The sequence below is a fragment of the Hirundo rustica genome, chromosome 4, assembly GCF_015227805.2.
Source record: "Hirundo rustica isolate bHirRus1 chromosome 4, bHirRus1.pri.v3, whole genome shotgun sequence".
In the NCBI taxonomy this organism is placed as follows: domain Eukaryota; kingdom Metazoa; phylum Chordata; class Aves; order Passeriformes; family Hirundinidae; genus Hirundo; species Hirundo rustica.
Genome location: NC_053453.1, coordinates 49372562 through 49392935, shown reverse-complemented (window position 1 = coordinate 49392935; position 20374 = coordinate 49372562). Strand labels below are relative to the sequence as shown.

Sequence of the window (20374 nt, the reverse complement as noted above, 5' to 3'; positions counted from 1 at the left end):
TGTTAGAAGATTGACTGACAGATAACTTTACTTGTGGCTAATATTAAGATACCAGACTAGCAGATACCTCAAACAATACATTTATTTGGCTGTAAGTTTCAGGCTTAGCTGAATGTGCCATGTTTTGAGGTTAAATCTGCTTTAAGGAGACAAAGCTATTAGCTAATCAAAGTTAGACTTGAAATCTCCGAATCTATTTTCACAAAATCTGGACACAATCAAGAACGTTTGCACAGCAGTTCTCTCTACAGTAAAATTTACATGAACCCGCCTACCTAATGCATATTCTCTGCCTTCCTAATGCATATTGTGTGAAGTAACTACACAATTCTTGAAACATGAAGTTTTCTTTATTAAGCAACTTCTGTTGTATATATATGTATGATATATATATGATGTGTGTGTGTATATATATGCATATATACAGTGATGTCAGTTATGTTTACAAAAGTTGAGACGATTCAGGCTGGAGACAGACAATTCAGCTTGAAAACAGCAATATGAATATGATTACAGCAATACTGAAGTAATTTGTCTCTAGAATCAGCGAAACGTCTTGTATTACATGTTCCTGCCTAATTTCTACACATACCAGTAGTGGTGGGGTGTAAACGCTCCTAGTGAAAGTAAAGCCTCTCTTTTACCGTAACAATAACACATTTGCAAAGTAGCCCTGCAGTAGCATTTCTGAGGTTTAAAATATAGGGTTATTTCTAAACATAAAGCGATGGCATTTAGCGGGGATTCCCCCCGTTTCGGGGAGGCAGCTGTGCTGTGCTCTCCTCGGGCGTTTCCCCCGACGCTGTCCTTGCTTACGGAGCCGGGCCGGGCTCGGAGCGCGCGGCGCGGGCCGGCAGCGGGGGCGGCTCCGCGAGAGCGGCCGCCGGCGGCTCCCATTGGTCGGATTTGGATCCGCGTCGCCATTGGTCGGAACGAGCCAGAGAGCGTTGCGGCCAATCAGAGAGCCAGCGGGGCGCGCGCAGTAGCTATAAAAGCGGCGGCGCGCGGGTCACCGGGACACGTCACAGCGTCATTTTGGGCGGCGCGGAGGAGCTGCGTTGGCAGCGATGTCCGGCCGCGGGAAGCAGGGCGGGAAGGCGCGCGCCAAGGCCAAGTCGCGCTCGTCGCGGGCCGGGCTGCAGTTCCCCGTGGGCCGCGTGCACCGGCTGCTGCGCAAGGGCAACTACGCGGAGCGCGTGGGCGCCGGCGCCCCGGTGTACCTGGCGGCCGTGCTGGAGTACCTGACGGCCGAGATCCTGGAGCTGGCGGGCAACGCGGCCCGCGACAACAAGAAGACGCGCATCATCCCCCGCCACCTGCAGCTCGCCATCCGCAACGACGAGGAGCTCAACAAGCTGCTGGGCAAGGTGACGATCGCGCAGGGCGGCGTGCTGCCCAACATCCAGGCCGTGCTGCTGCCCAAGAAGACCGACAGCCACAAAGCTAAAAGCAAATGAAACGTCTGAGGAGCGTACCCACCTCAAAAGTAACCCAAAGGCTCTTTTCAGAGCCACCCACTTCCTCATGAAAAGAGCTGTGCGTCCTAGCAAAAGGCAAACTAAAACCCCCCACCATCATTTCTAAATAGCCAATAGAGAAGCTAAAATGAACGCGCCCCCACCTCCCCCCCCCCCCCCCCCCCCTTAATCTTAGTTCTTGGGGAAAAAAAAAAAAAAAACAAACCAGAGCAACCCCCCTCAAACGTTTGGTATTATAGGTCTTAAATTAGGATTAAAATTTTGAAAAACCGACTCTATAGTAAAATAGAGTAAAATAGTGGCTGGCATGCCTACTAAAATCAACGCAGTTTATTTAATGTGAAATAAATCACTTTGTTCTGGTGGGGTGAGAAAGACAAAGTTTGTTAAGACTGTAGGAAAGAATCCACAGCCCCATCATGCCTCTCCTTTTTCAGCTCGGCCCTATGTGAAGTTCAGGTAACTCACCGATATCTTCAAAAACAGCCCTGCTTCCTCTAAACAACTTTTAGACCTACAGATACTGTTGGAGGGATTTTTGTTGCTATTGTTTGCTTGTTTGGGTTTTTTTGGGGGGGTGGTTTTTTTAGTTGCTTTGCATTTAAAGGCATTCTAAGTTACTAATCCTTACTTCTTATTAAAAAAAATCTTTGAGCTGCTGAGCCCATTTTCTGCCTCAAATATGAAGGAGTTTGAGAATAATTGTTCATCACCATGCACAGGCAATCTGAGGTGAAAAGGAGTGTTGCCAGTTTTGATTTTATCTCATACATAGTGCTAAATATAAACCATAAATATGTTGAAATAGAAACAGAAAAACTGCTATTATTGCTATTATTGGTCAAAAATATTTTAATCATTACCGATTTGAAAACATAAATTACTTGAGTCATAACATTGTCCAGAATTTTAGTACCACCAACACTTACAATAGCAAGAGGTAAAAAGGAGTTTACAGGCCTTTGTCAAAGCAATGAGTTGTAGGCATTAATAAACATATCAGAGAATACTTATTTTAATTCTTTGTACTCTGAAAACCAATATGTATCTATTTTTGATTGAGGCTTGCTCTTGGAAAAGTGCGCTGAAGACTTAGCAGTCCCCCTCTTGCTTAGCAGCGAGATGTTTCAGTGTAGCAGATACATCAAGAAGTGCCATTTTTAGTATTAATTGTAATGTAGGGATCAGTCACTGGACAGTAAGAAAATGGACTATTTAGGAAACTGCTATGAAAAAATAAATCCCAACTGATTGCTTGGTGATCAGTTGAAGTAGTAGGAAAATCTACTTGAAAATCTACTGCTGGAGCAGTGTCTCCTTAGACAATGATGATATTTGCCAATCCAGCTGTATAAAAATAAAAGCATTGGCATCAAACGATAGGGCACTGGTTATCATTATTAACAAAAACTGGCCGTGTTAAGTTTTTATGTCACCTAATTTATTAAGAAAGTTAGTATTTCTGCAGCAGAGGATGAGGGAACCTTGTCTGCATTGTGTACACTGAGCAACCCAGCATAAACTGCTATGCTGTAAAAAGTCACCTCCTTTGGCAAAACAAAAAGCCCTGCACAGGACTTTAACCTGCTCCTTGCCTTGCTACATAATGCACTAATTTAATTTCTCTTAATTATTTTGAAAGAGGTAAAGGATTTTGGACAAAGGAGCTAATTTCTAATCCATATTCAGTGCTCAAGATGAGCCTGTGTTACTTCCTCCTCTTTGAAATCAAATTGCGACTAAAATATCGATTCAAATCCCTCATTTTCAGTTCAGATTAAGAGAAGACCCTTTAAAGAATATTAATTAATTATTTTGGAAATCTAAATCCCCTCATCGCGGATTTTATTTAGAAGGAAAAACAAAAGTTTCTGTCTCCCGAGGTCTGTCCAGGTCCAGGACTCAGTGTTTATCGCCTCTTTTTTAGCTCACCCGTTGCCTCTTCGAAAGGAAACTCGGCCGAGAGGAACAAGAGTCTTTCTTTTCCACGCCGCTGCGAACTGGGGGGGGGTCGGTGGCGGAAATTCTGATAAAAACAGCCGGTTTTGGCTCCTAAGAAACACAAAATGAGCGGGGAGAAGGGACCTTTCTGCCGTGCAGCGGGGCGGGCTCTGCAACGCACCAATCACCGCGCGGCTTCGCTCTATAAATAAGAGGCCGCCGACTTGCTCCAGGCCCAGTGGTTTCTCTGGTTCGTGGACGAAGGCTCTCACAATGTCGGAGACCGCGCCTGTTGCTGCTCCCGCTGTCTCCGCGCCCGGCGCCAAGGCCGCCGCCAAGAAGCCGAAGAAGGCGGCGAGCGGCTCCAAAGCCCGCAAGCCCGCGGGGCCCAGCGTCACCGAGCTGATCACCAAGGCCGTGTCCGCCTCCAAGGAGCGCAAGGGGCTCTCCCTCGCCGCGCTCAAGAAGGCGCTGGCCGCCGGCGGCTACGATGTGGAGAAGAACAACAGCCGCATCAAGCTGGGGCTCAAGAGCCTCGTCAGCAAGGGCACCCTGGTGCAGACCAAGGGCACCGGCGCCTCCGGCTCTTTCAAGCTGAACAAGAAGCCGAGTGAGACAAAAGAGAAGGCAACGAAGAAGAAGTTGGCTGCTAAGCCCAAGAAGCCGGCGGCTAAGAAGCCCGCCAGTGCTGCGAAAAAGCCGAAGAAGGCGGCGGCGGTGAAGAAGAGTCCCAAGAAAGCTAAGAAGCCGGCGGCCGCAGCGGCCAAGAAAGCGGCCAAGAGTCCCAAGAAAGCTGCAAAGGCAGGCCGCCCCAAGAAGGCAGCGAAGAGCCCGGCTAAGGCGAAAGCGGTGAAGCCCAAAGCAGCCAAGCCTAAGGCAGCCAAACCTAAAGCGGCCAAGGCAAAGAAGGCGGCGCCTAAAAAGAAGTAAGATGATTGAGAGGAATTTAAAGAGTCTACTCATTTAAATAAACCCAAAGGCTCTTTTAAGAGCCACCTACTTACTCTCTAAGAGAGCTGAAACACTACGGTTATACATCAGCAAACCAAAATTACTTAGATTTCGGTAGGAGTTCACACGGCATTAATAAAGTTCAGATTTTGAGTACGTGCGCGTTCGGTAGTGCGTGCATGGGAAATCGGCTTCCTTTAAAAGGAAGCGTGTCCCTACGTGCAATTCAGGAGCCCTGCGATAACAGCTGCGCCCGCCCCGCCCCCAGTTCATTGACCGGCGCAGCCCAGAGCGAAAAGGGGCGGTATCGCGGCCTCGTGGAACGGCGAGCGCTCTCCGCTCCGGTGCCCGGGGGAGTTTAAAAGTGCCGCGTTGGGTCGTGATTAGCCCCGCACCGCCTTCCCGCCGGGCCCCGCCCCCCCAGGGCGGTGACCCGCCCCCCCCCCGCATCCGCCGCGGCCGTGCCCGGTGCCGGCCCCAAGCAGGGAGCGAGCGCTGGTCGGTCGGTGACGCGCGGCACCGCATCGGCCCTCACTTCCCCTGTCTCACGGCCTTCGAGCCGAGGGTGGCTGGGGGAGGCGAAGAGGGGCACGGAGCAGGGACGGAGAAACGTGCGGACCGTGCCACGGCCCTGTCCGGCGGCAGCTGCTGAGGATCTCCGCTCCCGCAGCGGCGCCGCGGGGCAGGAAGCCTCCGGCTACACGCTCCCATTCTCCTCGGCTCTCAGTAAACCTCGCAGTGTAAATCATGTAAATCATTGATCGCTCACTTTTTGTGTGTTTCCTTAAAGAAAGAACCAAGTCCTGCAAAATTTTGGGACATGGGTGTTTTAAGCCCAAAAACCCTTCGTTAAGAAAATCTTTTCCTATCGAGTATGGACACGTACTTGAAGGAAAAAAACAGCCCGTTTTTTGACAGGGGTAATGCCAGGTAAGGGTACATGCGAGTATTCTAATTAAAAAAAAAAAAAAAACAAAAAAACCCCACGAACCAAAAAGACCCCCACACAACAAAAAGTACAAGCCCGGCTCAAAAATTAAGCCGCCATAACAGGTTTTGGGGTTTTTTTTAAATTTTACTAAAGTACACGGAAAGTAAATGCTAGGTCTTTCAAGTAAAAGGCACTTAACTCGTAGAAAATTTCAACAATCTCACCATTCCCACGGGACTTGCTTTTGCACAAGTTGCTGCGTTTTAAAGTCCCTTTTAGGATGTAACCGGATTAGATTTTGAACAACAAAGTATAAATACTACGCATAGGGCAAGGTAAACTTCTGGAAAATGTACTGGATAACTTTCTACTTGCTGAGGGGAGAGTACCCCCTGATTTACTAACTAAACATGCAAACATTAAACTACTTACACACCTCCCCCCTAAAAGAATTGATTCAGCTCATTTACTTGACAAATTGGTGGCTCTTAAAAGAGCCTTTGGGTCGAAGGTGACGGTCCGAGACGCCCTACTTGGAGCTGGTGTACTTGGTGACAGCCTTGGTGCCCTCGGACACGGCGTGCTTGGCCAGCTCGCCGGGCAGCAGCAGGCGCACGGCCGTCTGGATCTCCCGCGACGTGATGGTGGAGCGCTTGTTGTAGTGCGCCAGGCGCGACGCCTCGCCGGCGATGCGCTCGAAGATGTCGTTGACGAAGGAGTTCATGATGCCCATGGCCTTGGACGAGATGCCCGTGTCGGGGTGCACCTGCTTCAGCACCTTGTACACGTAGATCGAGTAGCTCTCCTTGCGGCTCTTCTTGCGCTTCTTGTCGCCCTTCTTCTGCGTCTTAGTGACCGCCTTCTTGGAGCCCTTCTTGGGCGCGGGGGCAGACTTGGCCGGCTCAGGCATAGCTGCACCTTCTTTACTGCTTCGTTACAGCGGAGTATCGGATCCTGCGATTGCACCGCCATTTATAGAGCCCTTATGCAAATCTCTGGTATCAGAAACCAGAGCTTCCATTGGACAGCCGGCGTAGTGACGACACGCACTGCGCGAAGCTCTTTGCTATTGGTCTTATTTAAACACCACGCTAGGATTGGTCCATGATTCGATTGCTATCAGCCAATCAGAGTGATCTCTTTCAATCCCAGCGTTCGATGCCTAAGCTCTTCCGCTGCGGTGCGGCCTCTCCCCGGCCCGGGGTCACCCCGGAGCACCCGGCTCGTGTGTCCCCTGCAGCAGCCGGTGGGTTTGGAACAACAAAATGTAGTCATGGGCATTTCTAAGGGGGGGAAAAAAAAAAAAAAAAAAAAGGCAACCCAAACCCAGAAACAACTTGTCAGGGGTTCTGCTACTCTTTTATTTTCCTTTTTCTTTTTTTTTTTTCCTATGTGAAGGAGTATACCTACATGCTTCACAGAATAGTCAGCATTTCTAACAGCCACAAGATAAATGTAAAAGGGAAAAAGATGCAACCAGGAAAGATATAGAGAGTCTGGAATACGAGCACCGTTAATCATGTTTATAATTAATCATTTCGGCCTGTAGAGGACGGCTTCTTTTTCACCAATTTAAATGAGATGGAAGCTGTGATTTAATTTGTAACATAAAATGATTGGATTTCTCCTAAGATGCAATAAATATTGGAATTACATGTGTAAGTGAAAACCATGAGAATCCTAAAAATTAAATGTGAATTTTATTCTGCAGCTTGAAATTATCATGAACCAGAAAATCAAGCTGGTTTCTTGCTAATATCACTTCATTGTGCAGGAAGAAACCATTATGCTATTTCCTCTTGGAAACTTTAAGGATTATTCAAAGGCTGGATTTACCTGGTATCAGAGGAAAAATGTTTCTTGTATAGGCCCATGCTACTTATCTAGAATGAGTGAAAAAGGAGATCTTATCTTCTGCTCTTTTTTCCTTTTTACCATGCTAAGCAGAAGCATAGATCCACAAAGATCTCCACCCTGTGTGCAAAATAGTGGTGTCTGAAGGGAAGCAGACAAAGAAAGGGTGGGATATTTTTCCTTCCCACTGAGAGAGGCTTGCTTGAAAGTGCTTCTGCAGTACATATTTCCTAAACTGTGGAGGTAAATGAGTGTTGAAAAGAGCAGCTTAATGCTACCTCGGTTATCCTGCTGCTCTATTTTAATATCTGCCCTCTCTCCGCAGCCCTGCTGCCTAACATACAGAACAGAGATATATGTTGGAGATTTAAATTAGTTTATGAACATAATTTCACTTTTGTGTGGTGTAATTTTCTATGGGGAATACAGAGAAAAGAACCAAGAAGTCACAGGAAAAGTTAAAGAACAACTTGGCAATCAAGAGGAGACAGCACATAGCACTAGGGAAAATTACAAATCGACTAATGATGAAACTCATTTGTCTTGTAGTTGGGATTATTTGGGAAAATTTTTAAAGTGCACGATGGACCTTAGAATCACATTTGAGAAGCTGGGTTGCAAGGCTGCGAGTAGCTATTGTAGATCTCTTAGTTGTTGAGACTAAATTTTTAAGCATAACTATATTATTTGCACCATGCTTTGTCACCTGTAGCTGCAAGTGTTATAGTTTTGTAAATTGTTGAGTGTTGTTATAATCTGAAGACCCTAAAACTCCCCTGGAGAAACATTAAATATATGCGTCACGTTTCAACAGAAAAAAAAAAAAAGGGGGGGGGAAAAAAAAAAAAAAAGACTAAAGAAGGAGAAGAAGTCAACCATGCATTTTCAAAAAGAAAAAAATCAAGCCCACACCTATGGACACTTGAAACTAACAAAGGTGATTAAGACGATAGATCTCATTAAAATGAACGTGGCTGTAGAAGTACAGTAAATAAAAAATACTGGTTTGTATTCAAAATGTAATATAAAATGAAGAAAAAAACCAATGAAAGGAATACTTCAATAGATATCAATAAAGAGTGAGACCATACCACTTTTTAAAAGCACATGAAATGGTGTAGGTTTTTATCATAGGCAGAGCTGCAAGAGACATAAATCAGCTCCGTCATCACTCCCATAAACAGAACAAAGCTGCGTGATAATTAACCCAAGGACATGGGACACACAAAAGAACTTCCCCATGAACAAAAACGTAAAATGTCACCCTCACGGAATAAAACAAAAAAAACTCGCAGCACATTACCTCCCACTCTCTCCCTTGCCCAGCCGGGCCCTTTGTTAGGGCGCAGCTCGATGGCGGCGGCGGAGCGCGGGCGGAACGCGGCTCTCCCGGCCCCGCCGCCGCCATTGGCCGGCTTTTGCTGCATCCCGCGGCCGGCGGAGCCCCGCTCCCTATCGGCACCGAGAGGCCGCGGGCGGGGCGGGCCCGAGCCGGCAGCGCGCGGCCGCGGCGGGAGCGAAGGCGCCAAAGCCCCGGCCCGCGGGGGGAAGGGCGCGCAACGAGCCCGCCCCGTCTCGGCCGCGGCGCAGTCCTCAACCAGGTCGGACCGCCGGCGATATAGAAAGGCGCGCGGCGGTTACCGGCGCATTGAGCTGTGTGTTGGGAGCGCTGGAATATGTCTGGCCGGGGCAAGGGCGGCAAGGGGCTCGGCAAGGGCGGCGCCAAGCGCCACCGCAAGGTGCTGCGCGACAACATCCAGGGCATCACCAAGCCGGCCATTCGCCGTCTGGCTCGGCGCGGCGGTGTCAAGCGCATCTCGGGGCTCATCTACGAGGAGACGCGCGGCGTGCTTAAGGTGTTCCTGGAGAACGTGATCCGCGATGCCGTCACCTACACGGAGCACGCTAAAAGGAAGACGGTCACGGCTATGGACGTGGTCTATGCCCTCAAGCGCCAGGGTCGCACCCTCTACGGCTTCGGCGGCTAAACTGTTCCTTTAAATTTATATTGCATGTAACACCAAGGCTCTTTTCAGAGCCACCCACAAATCTCATGATAAGAGCTGTTTTGTCACTGATCTGTGCGTCCTTGTATTACTAAAGGTTTTAGGAAAATGTAAAGTCATAATAACAGAAATGTTGAAGCGTGTAAGAACTTAGCATTGACTGTAAACGCTCTAGTAAATATCCACCCAGTACATTTTGCATCACGCAGTGAATTTTCTTAATAGATCCAGGATCTTAGGTGCAACTAGGATTGCGTAAACGGCAGCTCCTGAGCTCTGGTGGTTACAGGACGGAAGTGCCTGAAATTACGTTTGTACTTTTTACTTAAATGGGAATTGAACTATTATAAGCCTCAAATTTGCATAGCACCCTTAAAAAGAAGGTGGGGGAGGGGGAGGGGGAGGGGGAGGGGGGGGGCGGGCGTGTCAGGCGCCATTTTCGATGTTGTTTCTGCTATAGTGAAGATCTTGGAAAGAAAATAATAAAGATGCCGAAACCAGCTAAATCCCCTCCCACTCTTAAGAAAGACTTCAAGAAAGCTGTCACCAAGACTCAAAGGTGACAAGAAGCGTAGAAAGAGAGCCACTCGATCTACGTGTACAAGGTGCTGAAGCAGGTGCACCCCGACACGGGCATCTCGTCCAAGGCCATGGGCATCATGAACTCCTTCGTCAACGACATCTTCGAGCGCATCGCCGGCGAGGCGTCGCGCCTGGCGCACTACAACAAGCGCTCCACCATCACGTCGCGGGAGATCCAGACGGCCGTGCGCCTGCTGCTGCCCGGCGAGCTGGCCAAGCACGCCGTGTCCGAGGGCACCAAGGCTGTCACCAAGTACACCAGCTCCACGTAAAAGGATTTAAAATTATAAATCAAATGGCTCTTTTAGGAGCCACCATACGTTCCCTAAGTGAGCTGCAACTCCTGATTTGGGGCTTTTTTCATGTGAATTATGCAATGCAAATGCAAGAAAATATAAACTATACGCTGTGGTAGGTACTGAATATACTCACTTGAGCAATTACAAGCTCTGCTTGTGAAATCTGTGTGGCTCTGAAAAGAGCCTTGATATTTAAGAGAACTCCAAATTTAACAATTTCAACTCAGCCACCGAAGCCGTAGAGGGTGCGACCCTGGCGCTTGAGGGCATAGACCACGTCCATGGCCGTGACCGTCTTCCTCTTGGCGTGCTCCGTGTAGGTGACGGCATCGCGGATCACGTTCTCCAGGAACACCTTAAGCACGCCGCGCGTCTCCTCGTAGATGAGCCCGGAGATGCGCTTGACACCGCCGCGCCGAGCCAGACGGCGAATGGCCGGCTTGGTGATGCCCTGGATGTTGTCGCGCAGCACCTTGCGGTGGCGCTTGGCGCCGCCCTTGCCGAGCCCCTTGCCGCCCTTGCCCCGGCCAGACATTATACCCCGACCCGCGGCAGCATCCGGCAGCCAATCAACTGCCGCCAGCGGCTCGTTATTTCCCCAGGGCCGACCTGGTTGAAGACTGCTGCAGAAGGCGAGGCCTCGTGCCCAGTCTCCGCCCAGCGGTCCCCTCCTCCCTCACGGGCTTCCCGCGACGCGCGCCGTGTCCCACGGATGCGCCCGGCGGCTCCGCCCCTCCCAAGCGGGGCCGTGCCCGCCCCATCTCTCAGTCCGCGCCTCTCTCCTGTTCTCCCGTCCCGTCCCGCTCCGGCCGTGTACCCCTGGGCGGTGACGGGTCCCCAGGGGCTCTGAGTCTCCGCCGGTAGCAGGAGAGGGGACTGCAGCACCCTTTTCCGGCACCTCCTTCCCCTCTCCCGCTGGTCTGCGGCAAAATCCTACCAATGCGGACACTCGCCCGACGCTCCCGCCCCGCCCCTCCGCTGCTCGTCCATCCCGGCTTCTGGTTCTGTGGGGTTTTGTTTGTTTGTTTGTTTGTGTTGGTTTGGTTTTTTTTTTAATGTCAAATTTCTTTACAGAGAATTAAAGCGTTAACAGTTCTAGAGCCTGTGTTTGTTTCACTGGGCTTTGTTTATTTGGTTGTTTCCTGGAAACACAAACGCGCATACACATGCTAACATGTACATATTGTCTGTCATACCTTTACTTACCTAGCAGATTTTTGACTGTTTCTAGGAAAGCTGAGAGCCTAAAGAATTATAAAAGAAGAGGCCGTAATGAAGAAGCAACATTTTCTTGGAATGCTTCCTGCTAGGGAAGTAGGAGACTTCTTGGTCCACACCGTAACGGAAATGAAAGACTATTTCAAGCCTCTCATGCTAATGTTTGGGTTATTTCCTTGCTAAACATGCAGCATTTAAAATAGGACTGCTGCTCAATTTTTTTCCCCGGATTAAGGCAAAATTGCACAAACTAATAAACTTTTCCTTCCTGACACAAATACTATTACACTAATTGAGATTAAACTCAATTTCACAATTAAAAACATTTGGGGCTACTTGGTATTTTCCCTTTCTAATATTTGACAGCAAAATTTTCACAAATTTCTATTGAATTTGGGTAATAATAAACAATCTTTACAGTTAATAGAGGAATATTGACATAAAAATAAATAAGTCTTCAAGAAGTGTGAAAATAAGAATTTCCCAAAGAATTTTTTAGGTTTTTTTTTGTGTGTGTGTGTGTGTGTGTGTGTGTGTGTGTGGTTTCTGGTTTAATTTGCATTTAATCTTAGTATTCTGAGAACTCTGAGCATTATAAAACATTCTCACTGGCATAATTTTGTGTAACTTCTTTGAAAAAGAGAAGAAAAAGAAAGTGCTGCTTTAAAAACACCTCATGCCACAGTAGTCTTCTTTCTTATTAATGACTCAGACATTTTAGGGTAAGAAATTTCTCTTTTTCTTTACCTCTTCTCACTGATCCCCTCAAAAGTGTAGCACATATATATTCAGAAAGGAATTTGCTGTCTTTTTGTAAGATAAACAGATTTATCCAAATTACTTTTGCCAAATGCCGGAACATAAGGAAAAAAATCTGGGTTTGGTTGGTTTTGCTAGGGTTCATTTGTTTGTTTGCTTGCTTGTTTTAATATCTGTTGTCATCTTTTAGCTCTTTTTCTATTTTACTCTGCAGCAGACAACTTTGTTCAATGCTCTTCAGCCTTCTTTTGTGAAACTGTAGATTTACTGATAGAATCTATTTCGTAACTTAGGGAACTGCCTGTTTTGGAATCATGACTCCAGCATTTATGGATGTATCATAGTGCATTTGTTTTTTATTCTTCCCTAACATGATGCCATCTTGGCTTTCCTGGTTGATCACCCTCTAAGCACCACTAATCCAACCTTCTATTTGATTCCTATATTTAAACTGGAGTCTTCTATGGGAAAGTGATTGATCCATCAGCATCTGCGTGACATCCTCCTGTCACATGACCCTCCTACATTTACAAAAAGCAATTAGCAACTCCAAACTCCTAACGAGAATGCTAAATAAAGACACCATTAGCACTGATCAATAAATGAAACAGTTGTGGAAAGATAACCAAGAGAAGGAGGAGTTGAATGCCATCCCTTTTGCAATAGTAAATACCTGGTGGAGGCTCATGGAGGGTCTCAGGGCGGCTCTAGGAGCTCTGCTTTATGTTTCTGAGGACAAGGGTGAGGGTGTCTCCTGTATAGTTGAGTTCTGAATACATCCTGGGACAGTTTGGGTGAATTAGTGCAAACTTCATACTGTACTTTTAATTAAACTTAGGATAAAAGAGTAACTCTTAAATATTATCTATAATGCATTAAGAAACCAAACCAGCCCCATTCCCTAAAACTCTGGAGGATAAAAATTTTAGTACTTGAAAGCGTTCTTAAAATAGAACATATACAGGTGCTTACAAAATATTGTATGTTAGAAAATACCTCTAATGTAGTCTTACAGCCATGCATTTCAGGGCCATTAAACTAATTAAATTTTATAAGGATGTTAAGAACTTCCTATTCTTCCCATTTAAAGATCCCAGTTACAGATCTTTGAAAAGAACATTTGTAATTTAGTCCTCACAGCATGTATTCAGTATTTTCATTTTATTTCTGTGTAGGCTGCAATTGCGCTGCTGCTGTAAGGTGAACTCAAACTCTGCAAGCACCTGCCTAAACAACCAGCAAAATAGCAAGGAATGGCCTGGAAATGCTGCTGACTGTTACCGTTTTCCAAGCACTGGAGGCAGAGATGAGGTGACACTTTCGTTGTGGAAAAATTTCTGTGTCATATGGGCCTAGACTGAGAATATCAAAGGAGCCTGAGAGTGACAAGTGTTGGCAACACTTCCATTTTCCTTTGGTGTCTGCGTGGTTACCACTCTTAGACTTTTAAATGTATCCCTCCTGGAAGTGGACTAGTCCATATCCATGTAATGATCTTAATTTTTTCCAAACAAGTGCTTTTTTCCTATTAAAAAACAACAACAACCTGTCAGATGAGTCTGCCTGGGAGAAGTGATGGGAAGATCAAAATTGCCCCAAACAAGGAAAAGAGCATTCAATTTCAGCAACCAACAGCATACCTCATTTAGGAAAAAGGAGGGAAAGAAAACCTCCCTTAATGTTCTATTTCACGATATAAGTAACTTGAATTGCAGCTGGCTCCGTTTGTTGCTTAGAAGTTCTTCAATCTTAGTGTGGCAATGACTTTGACAGAGTTAGTTGACTGCAGCAAAGCTTTCAGAAATTCTCGACTGCTACTTATCATTACATTGGTGCAGTGGAGATCTTACCTGTTTTCCATATATTATCAGTAGTCTGAATCAATTCAGGAAATGTTCAGACCTCAGCACACTGAATTAGCATCTAAAACACACTAAGATTTACATTTTATTTTTGGCTGTTCCTGAAAAGCTATGGCTCAGAAACACTTTTTATTTTATTCTGTTCTTTTGTGTGCCTTTTTTTTTTTTTTTTTTTAATGCTTCTTACATCATACCTTAGGCTCTAGATACTTATGTTCATTACAACATTGGCATACTACCCTAAAATCCACAAGAGCATATGGAACACTTATGGAAAATTATATCATGTCACCTCTGGATCAATTACTTCCTATTGATGGCATCGCAAGCGAAGCTCTTACAGGCCAAAATTTTGTATAGCTTAACTGATCCGCCCTGATGGATCAGTAATGCGCTTGGAATAGCATAAGAAATAAAAATCTATATGCAGAGAGAAAGGGGATACACATAAATACATCAAATATTCATGGCATGGGGACGGCATGCAATGAAATGGAAGATCTTCGGAAATAGATAGTAATGAGCAAGAATAAAATGTAGAGAGAAAAGCAATAAGGACAGACAATATGTAATCCGTTTTTTTAATATCTTAACTACATTTAACTTCCACATAAAAACAGACAGCACAGCAGAGTACAGACTTGTCTGATGTGTAAAGACAAAGTGCTCAAACCCATTAAAAAAGCATCTTCACTTTAATGGACTAGCAAAACCTCATAGTGTTTAAGGATGAAAAAACATGAAGGACAGGGAAGCAGATATGGAGCTGAACATTGCCAATACATGGAAACTTGAGAAAGCACCAAAGGTGACCCAGATGAGAAAGGCAAGGAGGGAACAGCATTGGGGCAGGGCCACGCTGCCCTTGACACGCTCTTTCTCGCCCCAGTGTCCCTGCAGCTGTGACTCTGACACCTTACCTTAAGAGCAGGCTTGGGCTGAGGCCAAGGTGCCCAGCACCCTGGATGGCCTGGAAGAGAAAGGTGTGGAGGAAGCAGGGTCAGGGCAGTGTTTGGTGGCACCAGTGCCCCTGGAGCTCTAAACTTTGTGGGTCTTTGAACCTGAAGCCAAAGATAAACACACCTTTAGACTGAGATGCAAGGCACCGTGGGTGGTACAGATTAAAACAGCGTGGAGTGAGCAAGGATTGGGGCATGTCTTTTGCCACCCCAGTGTCCCTGGAGCTGCAGGATTTGTTTCCCCAATTCCTATCAGTCATCACACACTGGGGCTGAGGCCCCCAGTAAGAAGGGCTTACATTTTTTATGTACAAGTGGGTTTAATTCAAACTCTGTTTACATTATCTTTACAACGTATATAATGTTCCTTTAGTTTGTTGTCTTTTTATTACTAAACCTTGTTATTGTCATAACAACTTCACTGAGAACAGAGCTTTCCATCTTGTGCTGCTTCACAGTATTACACAGGAAATATTAATTAACTGTATTCTCCATATTCTCATGATGTATTAAGTAATTTATCATTAGTGGCTGGAGTGGGTGTAGCATTAGGCCACAAGAGCTGACCAAAATAAAAGGTTTTATTAAAAGCTAATGCTGCTAAATGTACCACTCACCCAAAGTAGAACAAAAAAGGTTAGGAAGGACCAAGGAAACAACTCCAAGAATTGAGGTAATGTCAGGTGAAAAAAACACAAGAAAAACCAACAAAAGAGACGATGGACCAGAAGCAGCTGATGGGCTTGGGAGTTGAGTGCTAGCTGGCCTGTGTAGGATTGAAGGTTAATTTTTGGTGTACTGGTCACTCTACAGATCTACCCAGCTCAAGCTGTAACCTGAGAACTAATAAAAGATAAACTGGAAACCTTCACTTGGAAAAGTGCATTAATCAGCAGGATCCTAGGGTCAGACCCTGTTATTATGGCCAGTGTAATTAATTCCATAATAGGAGTAGGCAACAAAGTCCTTTCTAATATATAATATAAAATTTTAATAAATGTTCATACTGTTGTGGCAACGTTGTTTGCACATCTACAATCTGAAACAGGCTGATACCCAGCTTGAAGACGCAACATGACTTGAAAGTGGGAGTGAAGAGAGAGGCAATGATGCAGCAGGGCAGTACTTGCCAGGCCTATAGCAGAGCTGCAGTGGGCCAAGTTCAAACCTCACTGTTGGTGGTTACTGAAGACTACAACCCACAGGTGATTCAGATTATGAAGGAGCCCACAAGAGGGATTTGCAAATAAAAACATGTTTAGGACCTGTCTTTGCATGCTGGCTTGCAACCACCTTTACAAAATACATACATAACAGTAGTTAATGCAAATGAGAACCTTCCTTTCATATGGATATATATCTTCAGATTTTTTCAGAAATTAATAGCCGTCAAATAGGACTGATTCAAATATTTTTGTTCTAGAAAGATACTGTCATAAGACCTATATTTGTATGAAATGAAGTATTTCACCAGGATGTCAGTAGCTATAGTCTATTTTACCCATTGGACTTATAAGAACGTTCTTCCAAGCCATGACTTAAATTTGAGCCAGTTCATCCACAGGGGATGGCTAAAGGAACAGGAACAGTCCTAGCCAAATATCTGGCTGAGCATCTAAAATCACCTTGATTACCAACAGCAACCCTCAAGCCAGCCCTCAGCAGCTCAGCGCAGAGGTCTTGCTCACATCCAGCTTTGACTTGGCAGCATTCATTTATCTCAGGATCCCCTGCAAAGCACCAGAGGAACCTCCACTTTTATTCTCACTTGGACTTAGGGAATCTTACACTAAGTAGCCTGTTCTACACACCACCTGTTTGCTGCATATTATATCCCAAAACTACCTCAGACTCAGGCATTATTATTTAGAGTTTATACGAGCCCTGAAAAAATAAAAAGCATTGCACATCTTTCTTACTCAGCTGATAAAGTGTTAGGTTTTTTGTTTGTGTTTTTCTTACAGTTTGAGCATGCAACTCTCTCTGAATGAATCTAAATAATATTTAATTTAGTAAAACAGTATGAAGTCTTCATAAGAAGAGAGGAAAATGTCAAAAGATTAAGGCAAATTAAACTTGTTTGCCTGTCTCGCTGCTCAAAAATTGTTTCCTGAATATGCAAAAGAAAGGCGCAATGTTTCTGATGCTACATTTTGCTGAAATGTAACTACTCTGACCAACGGCTTATATATCAAATATCTTCTAAATAAACTATTAGAAGAAGCTATTTTACCTGATTTTTTTTTTTTTTAAATTACACACATGCAAACAGGTCCTGGTAAACACATTTTTGGCCATGTCAATAAAATTAAATGAGTTAGCTTTCACTAAAACTAATTTCTGCAATCCCGGTGGTAATCTATGGGAAGGAAAAAAACAACCAACCAACCAAAAACCTGTTCAGAAAAACACAAGTCCTATTGTCAATGAACAAATCTGGGGGATGAATAAATCACAGCAGAGACACCTTAATTCCCAAAGCATTACTCCCAGTGTCTTCCCCTCTCTCCCTTCTAACCCTCCAAGGTTCAGAAACAGAAAATGGCTGAAAGTGAGAAAAACAGAGGAAAGGAAATGGTGTGGAGGCACTTGATTGGTCAGATTTTGCTGCAGAGTCCAAGTTACTGACACAGAGAAAAAATATTCCTAAAATGAAGCCTATCACCAGTTAAGACTAAACCAGGAGTCTTGCAATCTTAGGCTTTCCAGGAGAAATATTTCCTCTAAGCATTTCTCATTGACTCCTTATTTCCTAGTAAATGAAGGCTGCGTCTAACTCAAACCAACCGCTTCTTAAAGCCACAGGTACTCATTTGTAGCACCGAAAAACCAGAGAGACGCAATTTCCAATAACTCAATAAAACAGGAGGCTCCTCAAATTACATAAAGCTACATGTAGTATTAATATATATGAAGGTGCCATAAAGTCCAAAATAATTTTAGAAATGGACATTTTTCAAGCAACTACAGATCTATTTACTAGGAGAACAATAGGGTGTATGTGACTGAAATCAAGAGTCAGAAATCTGTTTTCCAGGTAGGTTCATGAAAATCACTGGACATGAACAAGAGACTCCACTTAAAAATTATTCTAGACTTGCTAAGTTTTCAAGCACAGACATTTCTTGTAAAACATTTAGTTGGAGGTATATTTAGCAATTCTTTTTAAGAGCCTCAATAACGACAGAAAATTCATGCAACCTAAAATCTCTAACTATTAAAGATATCACACGTGTGATCCTTGTTTGGATCCAGCAAGAAGCACACAACTTAGAAAAGGTACTCAGAATGCATCCTTACCTCTACGTTACATTCCATGCACCTCCCCCTCCCACTTTTGGAAATACATTTATCTCGGGAATAAACAGTAATGCTTGAGATAGGCTGAAAAGGCACGCGGGACGTCGTTCACGACCAAGAGTGATAAAGCGCTGAGGAAACAACTGATTTGAGAGTCCTCCCAGGGAAGGCGGGAAAGAAGTTTTTGCGCCTTAAGAAACAAGGTGAGTCCCGCGAGCCCTCCCAAAAACAAAATGTGTGTGTGTGAGAAGATACAATATTGCTGCTATCAGAATAAAGCAATAAACTGAAAAACAGTGAAGTTAAAAGAGGGACATGAAGTAGAGGCAGTGTAATACTTACAATACACAGGAGGGATTTAGAGTATATTCAGCTTCTCTAATGATGAGAATAGGACTCCAGAAGTTTCTTCTTTTAAGAATTTAAAACACTTTGAACAAATCATTGTAAGATGTAGGCTAACAGATAAAACCCACTCATTTTTAAAGTGGGTATCTTCCAGTTCAGAACAGTGAAGACTACGTTTCCTAAATACCATAAGGACGTGGGGAAAAACCATGTAGAAAGCAGTTTTTCACCCTAAATAAAAACTTATTTCAGCAAAATCACCTTAAAAGTACACGCACTAAAGTTTTACGAAAGACATCCTACCAAGCACGATTTACAACGTTGTTTGGTACTTACTTGAGACGCAGAGTAGTACTATCGACTGTAAAGCGCCCCCCCCCCCCCCCCCCAATCACTTTCCCACGGATGACTAGAAATTTACAGCTCTTCAGTGATGTTGTGGTGGCTCTTAAAAGAGCCTTTGGGTTTCTGATGGTGCGAGATTTCCGTTTGCCAGCTTACGCGCGCTCGCCGCGGATGCGCCGGGCCAGCTGGATGTCCTTGGGCATGATGGTGACGCGCTTGGCGTGGATGGCACACAGGTTGGTGTCCTCGAAGAGCCCCACCAGGTAGGCCTCGCTGGCCTCCTGCAGCGCCATGACGGCCGAGCTCTGGAAGCGCAGGTCGGTCTTGAAGTCCTGCGCGATCTCGCGCACCAGGCGCTGGAAGGGCAGCTTGCGGATCAGCAGCTCCGTCGACTTCTGGTAGCGCCGGATCTCGCGCAGCGCCACCGTGCCGGGCCGGTAGCGGTGCGGCTTCTTGACGCCGCCCGTGGCCGGCGCGCTCTTGCGGGCAGCCTTGGTGGCCAGCTGCTTGCGGGGCGCCTTCCCGCCCGTCGACTTACGCGCCGTCTGCTTCGTGCGCGCCATCGCCCGTAGAAGAGCCCCGCAGCCGAGTGAGAAGACGCTGAACAAAGAGCAGCCACACGGGCCGTTATTTATGGCCACCAGCGCGCTGTGATTGGCCAGCACGAAGAGACGGCTGCCATTGGACAAGGGGCTGACTTTGAAAATCCCGCGCGTCGTTGGGGCGGGGGGGTGCAGAAGGAGGCGGGCGGGAGCTCCCGCCGCTGCTGCTGCTTTCCGCTCTGCCCCTCTCTCCCTCCCTCCGCGGGAGCAGCCGCGCTCATTTTCCTCTTATCCCTCAGGCTCCGTGCTGCCGAGCGGGACTGCCGACGGCCCGCAGCACGCCCACAGCTGCAGCCCGCCAGCACAGGTGGAGTTTTTACTCTGGATTTTGTGTCGTTTTCTCGCGGCCCCTGCCCGGGACAACCAGAATTTAACCCCCTTGTAAAAGGCAATTACCCAACTACAGCCTTCCTTGCGGATCCCGAGCTACCTGAGGTTCGTTGAAGCGCTCATCCTCGCTCTTTTTTTTTTCTTTTTCCTCTAGAGTCACTTATATTTACTCGTGGTTACCTATTGTGTTATCACATAGGGATTTCTTAATTTTGCCAGTGTTCCACTCTGTCGGAGTCATTTCTCGTGAAATCTCTAGGGCTAATAAAATTATGCTGTTCTCTATACCATTATGCGTCTCCTGTGCTTGTCGCTATCGGTTTCATTAAGCATCGCCTTTCAACTACAGACTAATCCCTAATTTCCCATGTAAACAACCTACTTTGGCTTACGGCCAAATCACTTCAGAATGACATTTAATATTTAAAGGGGACAACACATTATAATTGCGACTAATTCGAAAGAATAAACAACCTAAAACGAAAAAAAAAAAATCTTCAATAGCTTTAAAACTCATTAGGCGCCAAGATCCTTTTTATTGACCTGCAGGACCGACTGTCAGACAAGACGACCCAAATATTTCCGGATACTTAAACAAGATATTTTTTC

At 45.7% G+C, this 20374-nt stretch overlaps 4 protein-coding genes and 2 pseudogenes across 4 annotated transcripts; 4 read left to right on the top strand and 2 right to left on the bottom strand.

Moving 5' to 3' along the window:
- Nucleotides 1–1042: 1042 nt before the first annotated feature.
- LOC120752147 (histone H2A) lies at nucleotides 1043–1491 on the top strand. The gene has a single exon (XM_040062832.1). It carries the CDS (start codon nucleotides 1068–1070, stop codon nucleotides 1455–1457), a length of 390 nt encoding a protein of 129 aa, XP_039918766.1. The 5' UTR covers nucleotides 1043–1067; the 3' UTR covers nucleotides 1458–1491.
- Nucleotides 1492–3651: 2160 nt separating this feature from the next.
- On the top strand, nucleotides 3652–4495 carry LOC120752134 (histone H1). The gene has a single exon (XM_040062818.2). It carries the CDS (start codon nucleotides 3693–3695, stop codon nucleotides 4347–4349), a length of 657 nt encoding a protein of 218 aa, XP_039918752.1. The 5' UTR covers nucleotides 3652–3692; the 3' UTR covers nucleotides 4350–4495.
- An 896-nt stretch (nucleotides 4496–5391) lies between these two features.
- Nucleotides 5392–6446, bottom strand: LOC120752136 (histone H2B 1/2/3/4/6-like; annotated as a pseudogene).
- Nucleotides 6447–8816: 2370 nt separating this feature from the next.
- On the top strand, nucleotides 8817–9448 carry LOC120752165 (histone H4). The gene has a single exon (XM_040062850.2). It carries the CDS (start codon nucleotides 8832–8834, stop codon nucleotides 9141–9143), a length of 312 nt encoding a protein of 103 aa, XP_039918784.1. The 5' UTR covers nucleotides 8817–8831; the 3' UTR covers nucleotides 9144–9448.
- Nucleotides 9449–9649: 201 nt separating this feature from the next.
- On the top strand, nucleotides 9650–10015 carry LOC120752088 (histone H2B 1/2/3/4/6-like; annotated as a pseudogene).
- A 250-nt stretch (nucleotides 10016–10265) lies between these two features.
- LOC120752167 (histone H3-like) lies at nucleotides 10266–19455 on the bottom strand. The gene is made up of 2 exons (XM_040062852.1): nucleotides 19053–19455; nucleotides 10266–10578 (listed from the first exon to the last, which is right to left on the bottom strand). The coding sequence occupies exons 1-2, from the start codon at nucleotides 19394–19396 to the stop codon at nucleotides 10266–10268; spliced, it is 657 nt and encodes a 218-aa protein (XP_039918786.1). The 5' UTR covers nucleotides 19397–19455.
- Nucleotides 19456–20374: the final 919 nt, after the last annotated feature.